At 36.2% G+C, this 14,124-nt stretch overlaps 1 protein-coding gene across 1 annotated transcript in view; it reads left to right on the plus strand.

Annotated features, from left to right (window-relative positions):
- Nucleotides 1-14,124, plus strand: part of LOC123562048 (uncharacterized) — a 332,465-nt gene that overhangs the window by 131,788 nt on the left and 186,553 nt on the right. Inside the window, exons 30-32 of the mRNA XM_053524913.1 lie at nt 225-395; nt 10,225-10,336; nt 11,748-11,880. Of these exons, the coding sequence (XP_053380888.1) occupies nt 225-395; nt 10,225-10,336; nt 11,748-11,880 (416 nt within the window). The remainder of the gene's footprint in view (nt 1-224; nt 396-10,224; nt 10,337-11,747; nt 11,881-14,124) is intronic.

The following is a 14,124-nucleotide window of genomic DNA, read 5'->3' on the forward strand; positions in this document are numbered from 1 at the left end:
ATCAAAAGGCCATATAAAAAGTATTACACAAGAATAAAACCACAGACATGCCATACAGAATGGTAAAAACAAATAGCATGCAGAAAATATGGCAGCCAAGAAAAGATGTCAGTGGTGAGGAGCATTTCTACTGATTTGTTTTATGGCATGCCATTGTTTATAACGTCTGTAATTTTTTTGGTTTTGGTCATGCATGATTATCTCCCCTGTTTACTCTTCAACAGAAAGATGCAATGCTGGTTATTATCTGGACTTGACAAGTGGAACAGGAACATGTAAGAATTGTCCGATTGGACAGTACCAGCCAAAAAGTGGTCAGACAATGTGTCTGGTCTGTGATCCTGCAACACCAATCACAAAATTTGAAGGTTCCAGAAGCGTAGATGACTGCATATGTATGTATTTAAATTTATCTACAATATTCTGTTCAATGAAAAGGGGTTTTGGATCCCATTTCTTAAGAGAGCTATTATTTATAAAATTCTTTTTAAGGACAGACTGTGGAATCTTAAAGTAATCTTGACCAAGAATCCAGATGAAATCTTGCCCTATTCAGTTCCCAGACTAAATGCTCCAGGACAAGGCCTGTTCATTCATTATCCATTTTCTCCAGCAGAGGGATATAGTTTTTTGTCATTTTCTGTCTGGTTATTCTGTTCTTTTGCATCCATAACTTAATAATGGTTTGTCACATTTAGGTAATACTTGGTTATTGTTATTACATACAGCCGCTACCCTGCATTTGTTTTGAAAGTCAAGTCATTATTACCTGAGTAAATTTAAAACTGCAATGTTTGTCTTTCCACAAACATGTCATGATAATGGTTCAGTAATTAGTTTCTAGTTCTGTTTGAAGTATTATGTATGATATAGCTTTCATTGTTACCCCTTTTTCATGGCCAGTGTTGGCATCCATATCTGCATCATGTAACATTTTTAATGTAAGTAGGTTTGTCTAAAACTGCTAGGTCTAATGTTTTCAGACTTCAAACATATCCTTGGCATAGTAAGTTGACCTCATGGGACAAGTTACATAACTCCAACTTTGATGTTATTAGGTTTCTGAAAAAAAAAACAACAAGGCAAAATGTTTCAAATTTAACGTATGTCTTCAGCATCAGAAGATGATGTAACAGAAAAAGGGACATAACTCTACTGGTCCAGTGGCTAAATCCAGACACTGTTGGTGGTTTTATGATGATAACTTAGCATTCCGAAACCGCACATGCATCATATTTCAACTGTATAATTTTAGGGTCTTTATTAATCTGTGCAAAACAATAAAATCGTATATTGCTGATTTCATCATGAAAAAGTCATCCGAAGTGGGCCAGTAAAAGCTGTCAAAATCGACCTTCAGAGTGCTTAAATATTCAGACACTGTTTTGGTATGAAATGCAATGAATCAGTGCACCAAAAAATAATGAACATGGTTTATATAGACTTATATAGGGAAAACTTTGAAAATCTTCTTGTCCAAAACCACAGGTCCTAGGGCTTTGATATTTGGTGTGTAGCATCATCTAGTGGTCCTCTACCAAGATTGTTCAAATTATCCACCTTAGGTCAAATATGGCCCTGCCATGGGGGTCACATGGTTTACAAAGTCTTATATAGGGAAAAATTTTGAAAATCTTCTTGTCAAAAACCACAGGGCCTACTGGGCTTTGATATTTGGTATGTGACATCATCTAGTGGTCCTCTAGCAAGATTGTTCAAATTATACCCCTGGGGTGAAAAGAGGTCCTGTCCCAGGGTCCCAAGTTTTACATAGACTTGTATAGGAAAGAACTTTAAAAATCTACTTGTCTTAAACCACAAGACCAAGGCTTTTGATATTTGGTATGTATCATTGCCTGATGGTCCTCTACCAAGACTGTTCAAATTATTACCTTGGAGTGAAAAGAGGCCCCACCCCGGGGGTCCCAATTTTACATAGACTTGTATAGGAATTTTTTTTATAAAAATCTTCTTGGTTGAAACCACAGGACCTAGGCCTTTGATATTTGGTATGTAGCATTTGCCTTATGGTCCTCTACCAAGATTGTTCAAATTATTACCTTGAGGTGAAAAGTGGCCCCACCCCAGGGGTCCCAAGTTTTACATAGGCTTATATAGGATTTTTTTTAGCTCACCTGTCACTGGCGACAGGGTGAGCTTTTGTGATCACCCGTCGTCCGTCCGTCTGTCGTCCGTCCGTCTGGCAACTGAAAAGAAAGAGAGGGACATCTAACTGTAAAGAGAACAAAAGCTTTAATCCGTTAACAATAGATTAAAGGGCCAGGGCCCCCTATTCAAACAAAAGAAAGGGCCCTCTCTTTCATTTCTGTCAGACGTCCGTCCGTCGTCCGTCCACAATTACCTTGTGAACACGATAGAGACCACATTTTGTATTTGATTTTAATCAAACTTGCACTCAACTTGTATGGGCATAATATCTCGATTCCATTTGAAAACTGGCCAAATCCCCTCATGGGTTCCAGAGTTATGTCCCCTTAAAGGGACAAAATTTGCTTTTTTTGGCTTGTGAACACAATAGAGACAACATTTTGCAATCAACTTTAATCAAACTTGCACACAAGTTGTATTAGCATGATATCTAGGCTCCTTTTAAAAACTGGCCAAATCTCATCATGGGTTCTAGTGTGATGGCCCCTTAAAGGGCCAAAATATGCCATTTTTGGCTTGTGAACATGATGGCGATCACATTTTGCAATCCACTTTAATAAAACTTGCACTCAACTTGTATTGGCATAATATCTTGGTTCCTTTCGAAAACTGGCCAGATTTCCTCATGGGTTCCAGAGTTATGGCCCCTTAAAGGGCCAAAATTTGCTATTTTTGGCTTTTGAACACTATAGAGTCAACATTTTGCTATCAGCTTTAATCAAACTTGCACAAAACTTGTGTTGGCATAATATCTTGGTTCCTTTTGAAAACTGCCAAAATCCCATCATGAGTTTCAGAGTTATGGCCCCTTAAAGGTCCAAAATTCGTTACTTTGGGTTTTGCAGCCATATAGAGACTTCATTTATAGTTTGATTTGATACAAGCTTGCAAAATATCTACAACAATAAATCTTGAATGATGAATCTGTCAGATCCAATCATAGGTTCTGGAGTTATTTTATTTCTGATTACCTCCCCTGATTTTAATCAAAATGGATTTATATCAGTAAGTACTTATAGGACTCATTTGAAATTTCATTATTGTCATTAGTTAGACTCGGACAATCAGGGTAGAGAACTGTGGACTGATTTTATGTCAAATTACCTCCCTTTATTTCAAATTAAAATTGGTATATCTCCGTACCTCTGAAGATACTGATCTGAAATTTCATTTGTGTCATCAGATGGACTTGGACAATCAGTGAAGATACATATTGACTGAATTTATGACAAATTACCTCTCTTTATTTTTATGTAAATTGATATACCTTGGCAGCTTCTAATGAGATTGGTTATTCAAATTGTTTTGCATAAAACTTCACCATAATAATAACCTGTTGCATGCAAAATCCACACCCTTAGCTCAAAGGTCAAGACCACACTTAAGAATTCATTTTTTGGCCTATAATTTTTGCTTTGTTGCATTCAAACATTCACTATTATAAGACAGCGTGACAAGTGCTAGACCCCTAAATCAAAGGTCAAAATTTCTTTGAATTAAAAACTGCAACATTTTTCCTTTTACGACCACAACATTTAGTTGATTTCTGGTGTGTGTGTGTGTGTGTGTATAATCATGCTATCATCTTCTCTGTCAAATCAGCTCTGTGTTACCAGAGTTTTTTCAAATATTTGAATTGAAATGATCATTTTCAAAATATCTTTGTCATATTATATAATTTGTTAATATTTGTCAGATCATTTGCCCCCTCATTGATGTTTGTTCGAGAATAATTTTTACTTAATTCACAAAATATGAAATTGAAATTATTAAATTTTTTATTTATCAGGCCTAACAAAAAAAATTGTTTGTTTCCAGTGACATGGCCAAAAAAAATAGGGTAGGTAGGTAGGCATTTTTTTTTTTTTTTTTTTTTTTTTAAACCTAACACCACCCTAGTTTCAAACAGGGGAGATAATAAACCTTATAAACATGCATCCTATTGTTATGTTTGATTTACACCTGAATGTACAATGACTTTGATGATGTTTTAGCAATACAAAATGCCATTTGATTGTGTATTTAAATATTATGAAATAAATATATGCTTTATGTTTGTGTTTTGTTGTTGTTGTTTTTTCATTTCCAGCGTAGCCCATCTGATTAGCTCAATAGGTAGAGCAGTCGATCTACGGATCAAGTGGTCATAGGATCGTTGTGTCCTATATCATTCATTCTCCGCCGCTAATTCATGTGGAGAAGTTGGCAATTACTTGCGGAGAACATGGTTTATATTTGATTAAACATGAAACTTGAATGAAAACTTGTTGTGGATTCTCTCTTTAAATAATAATTTTAATATTGAATATTATTCAACAACCAACATTTATATTTCAAACTAAAACCAAGTAAAAGCACACTGGCCAGGAATATGATTTGCATCTTTGATCTGCATTGAGATTAATACCATCACCCCCTACCCCAGTCTAAAATTCTGGATTAACTGGAAATGCTAGACAATGGAGTTTTGACTGGTATGCCCAAATTGTGAATTAATAAAGCTGCAAGTGGTTGTTCAACGTCTCACTACTATAAATCCAGGGTTTTCCCTAGGAAATTTATTTTGAGGGACATCATGTCCCCCCAAATTTATTTTTCTGGAAAAAAGAGACTATTTTGGGGGACATGTTAGGATTTGCTTGAATACTTTGATACTCTTTTGGGCTTTTAATAGTTTAAATTGATTGAAATTAACTTTTAATTAATTTGAAAAATTGTTTTTTTTTGGGAAAACTCATGCCCCCCTTTGCTAAGAAAAGGGGGACATGGACCTCGAAAAGTGGTAAATTTACCACCTTTTTTGGGGCTAGGGAAAACCCTGTAAATCCCATCTAAAACCTGACTTTTCAAGACTCTGCAGGCCTCGACCTTAACTTTTTTCAGCAGGTCCACCAACTGCTGAAATCTAGGAGAGCTGCTCAAACTTTAGTGGACCTCCAATTCTATCACCTAAATTGTGATGTTGTAGACGTCATAACTTCATATGACTCAAAGAAACAGGACTTATTTCTAAAATAATTAAAAATGGAAGACTAGCAATCTGTTATCCCGAAAAATAATTATTTTGAAAAGTGTCCCAAAATATGGACACAATAATCATCATCCACCCGACGTCGACCCGTGTTAAAAGTGAAAAAAAAAAACATTAATAATTATCGGTAATTATTCTGATGATAAACTTAGTAATTAGCCTTGTTTTCATCCTCAATTAACACCCCCTCTAGGAGCTAAAAGAAGTGTGTCGGTTATTATGGCATCTGAAGTGGAGATCAAAGCGGTATAGTTGCCCGAGATTGTCATGGCATTACGTCATGTTTTCGCGCCATGTGACACATCACTGTCTGATCGTACTTTCTCGATTCCTTAAATTGTTGAGAAGAAATCAATAAAAAAGTTTTTTCTTTATCTTTTTTTAAAAGCGAATGTGCAATATCCCGAATAAACTGACATGTAAATGTGTCGTGAACGATGATAGTGGATAGCCTACCTCTGTGACCTATTTGCCCTCAAGGAATTTACATTATTGTTTGAAAAGAATATCTAGCAAAGTGTTGTGTCAAAAAATACATGTGCTATGAATAATTTAAAACTTATTAAAATCCGCAACAACATCATACTGCTTTATTTTAAAACCACATTTCTATTTACGTTCACGAGGTCACGTAACCTATTCTGCCGTGCTGACAGAAATCTGTTTGCCAAAAATCGTTTTACTCCATGTATTTAAATTGCTGCCGCTTTTTCATTATTTAAGATTTTTTAATTGTGTTTTTTGTACATTCTGGTCAAGAGTCTGAATTTTATTACCATAGTATGTACCGTTTATTTACTTTAAGAAAGAAGTAAATAATCAAGATCGCGCTGTTTGAAATTTTACAAAACATTATATGAAAATCTGATTGTTTTTAAAGAATTTTGCCTACATTCCTGTCGATATCTTATTAAAATTGTTATAGAACTCAAACTGTATTAGTTCTCAAGCGGTGTTGAAAATTTGAAGCGATTACATTGAAAAATGAATGCACCACGCGCGTTTATTGTGTCAAAAGTAACCGCGATGTAAATAAGATATTACCATAGGGCGCACGTGTTTGTGGAATGGAAAATTACCAGCATGACGTTTTGATATTTTTACGATTCGCGGGTAAATTCCAGTCAATCCAGGTAATTTTGCCTGATGTATTAATTTCTCAATTTGGTAAAGTTACCACGTAAAAACCACTCGCCCGATCGGTGGAGTAGTCCATTCGTGCAAAGAGCTATAAAAATAATAATATACTTATTTGCAAAAATATGCGGCCCGATTTTACCGCTAAAAAAGTTTAGGGTCGGCGGTAAAAAAATAGGGTAGGTCGGGCCACCGGAAACAAACAATTATTTTTGTTACGCCTCATTAAAATTTTATGAAAGAATTTGGCTGATTTAATAGCCTGGTTACACACACCTAGCTCAAAAAGTATTTGATATATATTGATGAAACTTTGCATGAGTCTTTATCATGATATGAACTTGTGCACCTCCTATTTTTGATCTCACCAGGCTCTGCCCCCTATTTTTAGCTCACCTGCAACATAGTGACAAGGTGAGCTTTTGTGATCACCCTTCATCCATCGTCAGTCCGTCCGTCCGTCTGTCCGTGCATCAACGATTTCTTGTCTGCACGATAGTGGTTTCATTTATGATTTTATTTTAACCAAATTTGCACACAACTTGTATCACCATAAGATCTTGGTTCCTTTCTTGAATTGGCCAGATCCCGTTAAGGGTTACAAATTGTGGCCCCTGAAAGGGCCAAAATTAGCTATTTTGACCTTGTCTGCACAATAACAGCTTCATTTATGATTTTATTTTAACCAAACTTGCACACAACTTATATCACCATAAGATCATGGTTCTTTTCTTGAACTGGCCAGATTCCAGAGTGATGGCCCCTAAAAGGGCCAGAATTAGCTATTTTGACCTTGTCTGCACAATAGCAGCTTCATTTATGATTTGAATTTAATCAAACTTGCACAAAACTTGTGTCACCATAAGATCTTGGTTCCTTTCTTGAACCAGACAGATCCCATAATGGGTTCAAGAGTTATGGCCCCTGAAAGGGCCAAATTAGCTATTTTGACCTTATCTGCACAATAGCAGCTTCATTTATGATTTGATTTTAACCAAACTTGCACACAACTTGTATTACCACAAGACGTTGTTTCCTTTTTTGAACTGGCTAGATTTCAATATGGGTTCCAGAGTTATGGCCCCTGATAGGGCCAGAATTAGCTATTTTGACCTTGTCTGCACAATAGCAGCTTCATTTATGATTTGAATTTAATCAAACTTGCACAAAACTTGTGTCACCATAAGATCTTGGTTCCTTTCTTGAACTGGCAAGATCCCTTAATGGGTTCCAGAGTTATGGCCCCTAAAAGGGCCAAAATAAGTTATTTTGACCTTGTCTGCAGAATAACAGCTTCATTTATGATTTGATTTTAACCAAACTTGCACACAACTTGTATCACTGTAAGGTCTTGAGATTCCTTTTTATAAGCCCGAAGGGACGTATTATGTTATTGCCTCAGTGTCTGTCTGTCTGTCTGTCTGTTGGTTCGTAATTTCCCTTCTGCTCTGTAACTCTTGAAGTATTTCAAAGAAACCTGACACAAATGTTCACCTCATCGAAACGACGTGCAGAGCACATGTTTCGGATGGCTCACTTCAAGGTCAAGGTCACACTTAGGGGTCAGAGGTCATTTAACTTTGTTTTGTGTGTATATTGCTCTGCATTTGTGTTGCATTGCAGTGCTCTTGTTTTTATTTGGCAGATCCTTCTTTTGTTCTTTTACAATAATTTTCTTTTTAATTACTTCCCTTTTATGTTACTATAAATAGCTTATTTAGTAACTTTTTTATTATTGGCCGTAGGGAAAAACCGAGACCACTTTTCTGTGGTACAACATGGATTTTTTTCTTTTTGGTTAAATTTCTTCCCTTTGTTGTTCCTGTCCTTTGGACTTAGATATTTTTTCTGAGAACTTACCTTCTTGTCCTTTAGTGCAATGATAAAGGTGAGTGATATAGGGCCATTATGGCCCTCTTGTAAGAGTTATGGCCCCTGAAATAGTCAAAAATGCATATTTTCACCTTGTGATGCACCTAGCTCAAAAAGTATTTGATATAGATTCATGAAACCTTGCATGAGTCTTAATCATGATATGAACTTGTGCACCTTCTATTTTTCGTCTGGCTCCGCCCCCTATTTCCAGAGTTATTGCCCCTGAAATTGTCAAAAATGAACATTTTCACCTTGTGACAGGCCTAACTCAAAAAATGTTTAATATGAAATGATTAAACCTTGCATGAGCCTTTATGATGAGATGAACTTGCGCACATCCTATTTTTCATCTGGCTCCGCCCCCTATTTCCAGAGTTATGGCCCCTGAAATAGTTAAAAATGCACGTTTTTACTTTGTGATATTGTTTCATATAAATGGATGATACCTTTCATGAGTCCTTATCATGAGATGAACTTGCTCACCTCCTATTTTTTGTCTGCCTCACAAAGAGAATTTTAGTGCTTATTGTAGAGTTACAGCCCTTAAAATAGCCAAAATAGTGGATATTTTGTTTGTGATGCTTATAGCTCAAAAATTATATGGCCTAGAATAATGAATCCTTTTTATAAAATGTTTGTTGAAGCTATATTACCCAATTCTAGACTGCAAACATTTGAAAAATTGCTCCTTATTTGTGACAGATGTACCAGTGGGGGGTAGGGCCGCACACCCTGTGTCCTACAGACACATTCTAGTTATCTATTATATTTTTATCGAAATCAGCCGTAACCTAAGTTTCAGTAACTGATTTGAACTAAATGTTTGTTTCATCAGCAATAATAATTCATTTGTGAATTTTGTTTATTTCATCACTATTAATGACAAAATTCAAAAGTAAGAAAAGAATGAAATATGAATTGGGTTTTTTGGCAGTAATTAACCCCCTTCCCCAACCCTGCAAACACACATCCCACTTCCTTGAAAAAAGATGGGTACTATAGTGTTTTACTCATGTCGCTTTGCTTTGTTTTTTATTCTGATGCTTATAGCCTTGAAACTTCTTAGAATATTTTCTTCTGACCAGTAGCTGATCAAATCCTCCTGCTTAGCTCAATAGGGACAGCCCTTACATATGGAAAATGGGGTCATGAGTATGATCCTTAGGTGGGCCGTATATTTTTCATGACAATTTGATAACAGACATTGTGTCTGAAATAATTGATCCTTCACCTCTAACATCTAGGGAAGAAGTTAGAAGTTTCTTGTTGAGAACAGGTTTGTACTAGTGTACAGAATCCAGGAACACCTACTGGTTAGGTTAACTGCCTGCTGTTACATAACTGAAATACTGTTGAAAAACCATGTTAAAAACAAAACAAACAAACTGAAGCTGATCAGTATTGCTTTTAGGGTAAATTCCCAAAATATCAAGATCTCATTGAAGTTGTCACTGAAAGTGGTTTCTGATCAATAACTTGAAAACACCAGTCTTAAATTTGGTAAAATGTTTTTCATGACATCTGTATTTTGGAAGACAGTATATCATTGGTCCGGGTTATTAAGGTCAAGGTCATAGCAACATACAGTCAATCATGAAATTTGATAATGCATATGTGGCCTTCAAACTTTATGGAATAATTTGCCTTGAGACTGCAAACTGGTTTAACAATTTTAGATGCTAGGACATCCTGATGTGATTATATATATGGGCCATATTACTTTTTTGGTCAATAGCTCAAAAGGCAAGATCACATCATAGATGATATATGAGTTCATATCTTTTTCAGATACCCTTGATTATGTCTCACCCATAACTTGGGGAGACATAATGTTTATGCCTTCGCCATCCATCCGTTCGTCTGTAACCATTGTATACTTTGCTGCAGAAAAATTAAAGTTGGTATTTAGTCTGCAAGTAATGAAAATGTGTGGGGTTTCGTGGGGGAGGGTGGAGGTACTAGCCTAAACTTACAGTAGGCAAAGACTCATTTTATGTCTCATTCTGTTTCAGTGGATACATGTTCAATCCCTATGGATCTTATTTTTGTTGTTGATGCGACTGCCAGTATTGGTGTTATTGAATTCAGCATGCTGAAAGCTTTCTTAATCAATCAGCTTGAGAGGTAATTCAACATCTTTGTAACAATTATAGATAGATAGCCATTATTTATCAACATTACATGATCCTTTTGGTGCAAAGAATGCGACTGACCAGCAGGGTAATAGTATAGCTAGTTTGACTGAGTTCTTTAAAAGAGGTACCACTACTTGTGCCCACTACAATTTATCAAACAGGAAAAATCAACAACAACATCTGTAGCATTTGTTCATAGATAATTATTAACTTTTTTTCACTATAAGTTAAGGCAGACTATTTAACAGTAACCTAAGGGGCCAGATATAATAGCAATGCAGAATACAGATAAGAGATGCATTTTTAAAGCCAACAGATGTGCTGAAGCAGTGTTGTGATTGTTAAATAAATCTGCAAGAAGATCCTTTGAAGTAGAAAAAGTTGAAACTCCACAGGTGGCTTAGCTGCAGAAGATTGAAAATTTTGCAGGTCTGGTTTGATTGAGCCTGTAAGTGGAAGCTAAGAATGCAACCAATAGAAATAAAACAGTTAAAAGCACACTTTGGTTGATCGAGTCAAAGAAACTTTTATTACTTTGACAAAATTATTTTTCATCAGGCTTAATTCTTTTCTGAGGAGGTCAGTGGTCAAAAACCTTATCTTTGTGACCACTCCACGTCTTCAAACTACTGGTCAAACTTTTCATAAAACTAGACCATTTGTTAACCTATTCAAGAAGATATACACAGAAAACAAACCACATTACTAAGGCCAAGGTGAAGGTCACACTTGGAGTTAACTGTGAAATAGCTCAACTTCATGGAAGATAATCGTAGAACTAGCATTGATCAGTTATTTAAATCAGTAAGATGTTGCACAGAGTACAACACAACAAGGGTCACTAGGCCAATGGTCACATTTAATGGTCTAATTATAATAGCTTAAAAAAAAATAATATAAGTTGTTATCATCAAGATGACATGTCAAGAGCACAACCTAGGTCATAAGGTCCAAGGTCAAGGTCATACTTAATGGACAAGGATCAAATAGCTTTAACATTGTTTCCTCTTTATCAAGGATTTTCATAAGATTAGTGTTTATTAGTGTTAAACTTTCCCAGTTGACTTGCAGAGTGTACAACTCAGGTCACTATGTCCAAGGTCAAGGTCACACATTCGTGAGGGGTAAGTGATATGAAGTCAGCAATCTTAACCACTCAGACCCCTATGCAAAATTTAAGTTAACTGTAAATGTTTTCATATTTTTCCATACATTCGTGACTGGAGATGCAAAAACCATTTCATTAGAGCAACGACAAACTTGGAATTTGCCTCATGGTTATAGATTTCCTTATTGGTTTAAACACATCACTCTGCATGGGCACATCAGGTAATCATGTGTGTATAAAACTGTCTGGTATGAAATGCATTTATGTTTTAATAGTGCATATATTATTTAAGGTTTGATATTGGGTCAACAGTGGATAAAACACAAATATCAGTGGTGAGGATTGGAACAGTGACTAAAACAACAGATGTTACAAATTTTCTCACTACTAGAACTAGTGTCATAGAAGCCATCAGAGATTTAGTGGTAAGTAATGAAATTGACTTAAGAGACGAGTGTGTAGAACGAGTGTGTGTGTGTGTGTGTGTGTGTTCAGGTTTTACGTCTTTTTCAACAATTTTTCAGTCAGACTAGTGTGTCAGGTCAGTAATTGTTCATTAGGTGGAACATTTTGTCACAAAGGGCAGTTTATCTTTCTGATGATGATTTAACAGATGACAGTGTGCCTCTAATTCTGTCAGTTGTGGAAAACAAATTAGTTCTTTAGCATAATCCAGGTTGTCAGTCCAGTGCATAATCCAGATTGTCCAATGCATAATCCAGGTTGTCTGATGCATAGTCCAGGTTGACTGGAGCATAATCCAGGTTGTGCAGTGCATAATCCTGGTTGTCCAATGCATAATCCAAGTTGTCTAGAGCATGATCTAGGTTGTCCAGTGCATAATCCAGATTGTCCAGTGCATAATCCAGGTTGTCCAATGCATAACACAGGTTGTCTGTAGCATAATCCAGGTTTTCTGGTGCATAAGCCAGTTTTTCCAATGCATGTAGAATGCTCAGTTTGTTTTACCCCCAGGACCACCCCCGAATTGTGGGTGCATATTATACACAGGTAAAGACGATTTTGCAACTTCAAAATAAGTTCTGTTTTCTGATTTTCGCCATTTTGGTAAAGGGAAATTACTCTCTGCGCTAACCTTCACCGCTTAAATCTAAGATAACTGTTACGTTCCGTAAAAGATCTAGTGGTTTATTTTTCTTCCAAACAAAATTAATTTCATATAGATATGTTAAAATCACAATTTTTTTTATACTAATCGAGCATTATCTTTTAACCTAGATCAAACTAATGAACAACAAAATTGACATGAGGTGATACGCTGAACATAGAAAACATGCACAGCTTCATGGATCTTGATCAAATTTGGTTTATGAAATCATGTTAAGGTCCTCTTTCAATTTTTAACTCACCTGAGCACAAAGTGCTCAAAGGTGAGCTTTAGTGATCGCCCAGTGTCTGTCGTCGTCCGTCGTCAACAATTTGACTGTTAACACTCTAGATGTCACAATTTTGGCTCAAACTTAATGAAACTTGGTCAGAGTGTTAGGGTACCCTCAATAAAATCTTGGACGAGTTCGATATTGGGTCATCTTGGGTCAAAAACCAGGTCACCTGGTCAAATCAAAGGAAAAGCTTGTTAACAGTCTAGAGGTCACATTTTTGGCCCAATCTTAATTAAGCTTGATCAGAATGTTATTCTCAATAAAATCTTGGACGAGTTCGATATTGGGTCATTTGGGGTCAAAAACAAGGTCACCAGGTCAAATCTAAGGAAAAGCTTGTTAACACACTAGAGGTCACATTTTTGGCCCAGTCTTAATGAAACTTAGTTAGAATTTTACCTTTAGTAAAATTTTGGAAGAGTTTGATATTGGGTCATCTGGGGACAAAAACCAGGTTACCAGGTCAAACCAAAGGAAAAGCTTGTTAACACTCTAGAGGTCACAATTTGGGCCCAATCTTAATGAAACTTGGTCAGAATGTTACCCTCAATTAAGTCTTGGACGAGTTTAATATTGGGTTATCTGGGATCAAAACCTAGGTCACCAGGTCAAATCAAAGGAAAAGCTTGTTAACACTGTAGAGGCCAGATTTATCACTGTATCTTCATGAAACTTGGTCAGAATGTTAATCTTGATGATTTCAAGGTCCAGTTTGAATCTGGGTCATGTAGGATTAAAAACTAGGTCACCAGGTCAAATCAAAGGAAAAGCTAGTTTACACTGTAGAGGCCACATTTATGACCATATCTTAATGAAACTTGATGATCTATAAGTCAAGTTCAAATCTGGGTCAGGTGGGGTCAAAAACTAGGTCACTAGGTCAAATCAAAGGAAAAGCTCATTAACAGTCTAGAGGCCACATTTATGACTGTATCTTCACGAAACTTAGTCAGAATGTTAATCTTGGTGATCTTTAGGCCAAGTTCGAATCTGGGTCATGTCTGGTCAAAAACTAGGTCACTGGGTCAAATTGAAGAAAAAGCTATTTAACACTTTAGAGGCCACATTTATGACCATATCTTAATGAAACTTGGTCAGAATGTTAATCTTGATGATCGTTAGGTCAGTAGGTCAGGCGAGCGATACAGGGCCTTCATGGCCCTCTTGTTTTCAAATGGGAGCACTTGGCCCCTTTAACTGGGTTTGCTAGAGCTCGAAATAGAACTACATGTAGAAAACTTCCTCCCATGATCCACTTGAAGCATC

The sequence above is a fragment of the Mercenaria mercenaria genome, chromosome 2 (assembly GCF_021730395.1).
Source record: "Mercenaria mercenaria strain notata chromosome 2, MADL_Memer_1, whole genome shotgun sequence".
NCBI classification, from domain to species: Eukaryota; Metazoa; Mollusca; class Bivalvia; order Venerida; family Veneridae; genus Mercenaria; species Mercenaria mercenaria.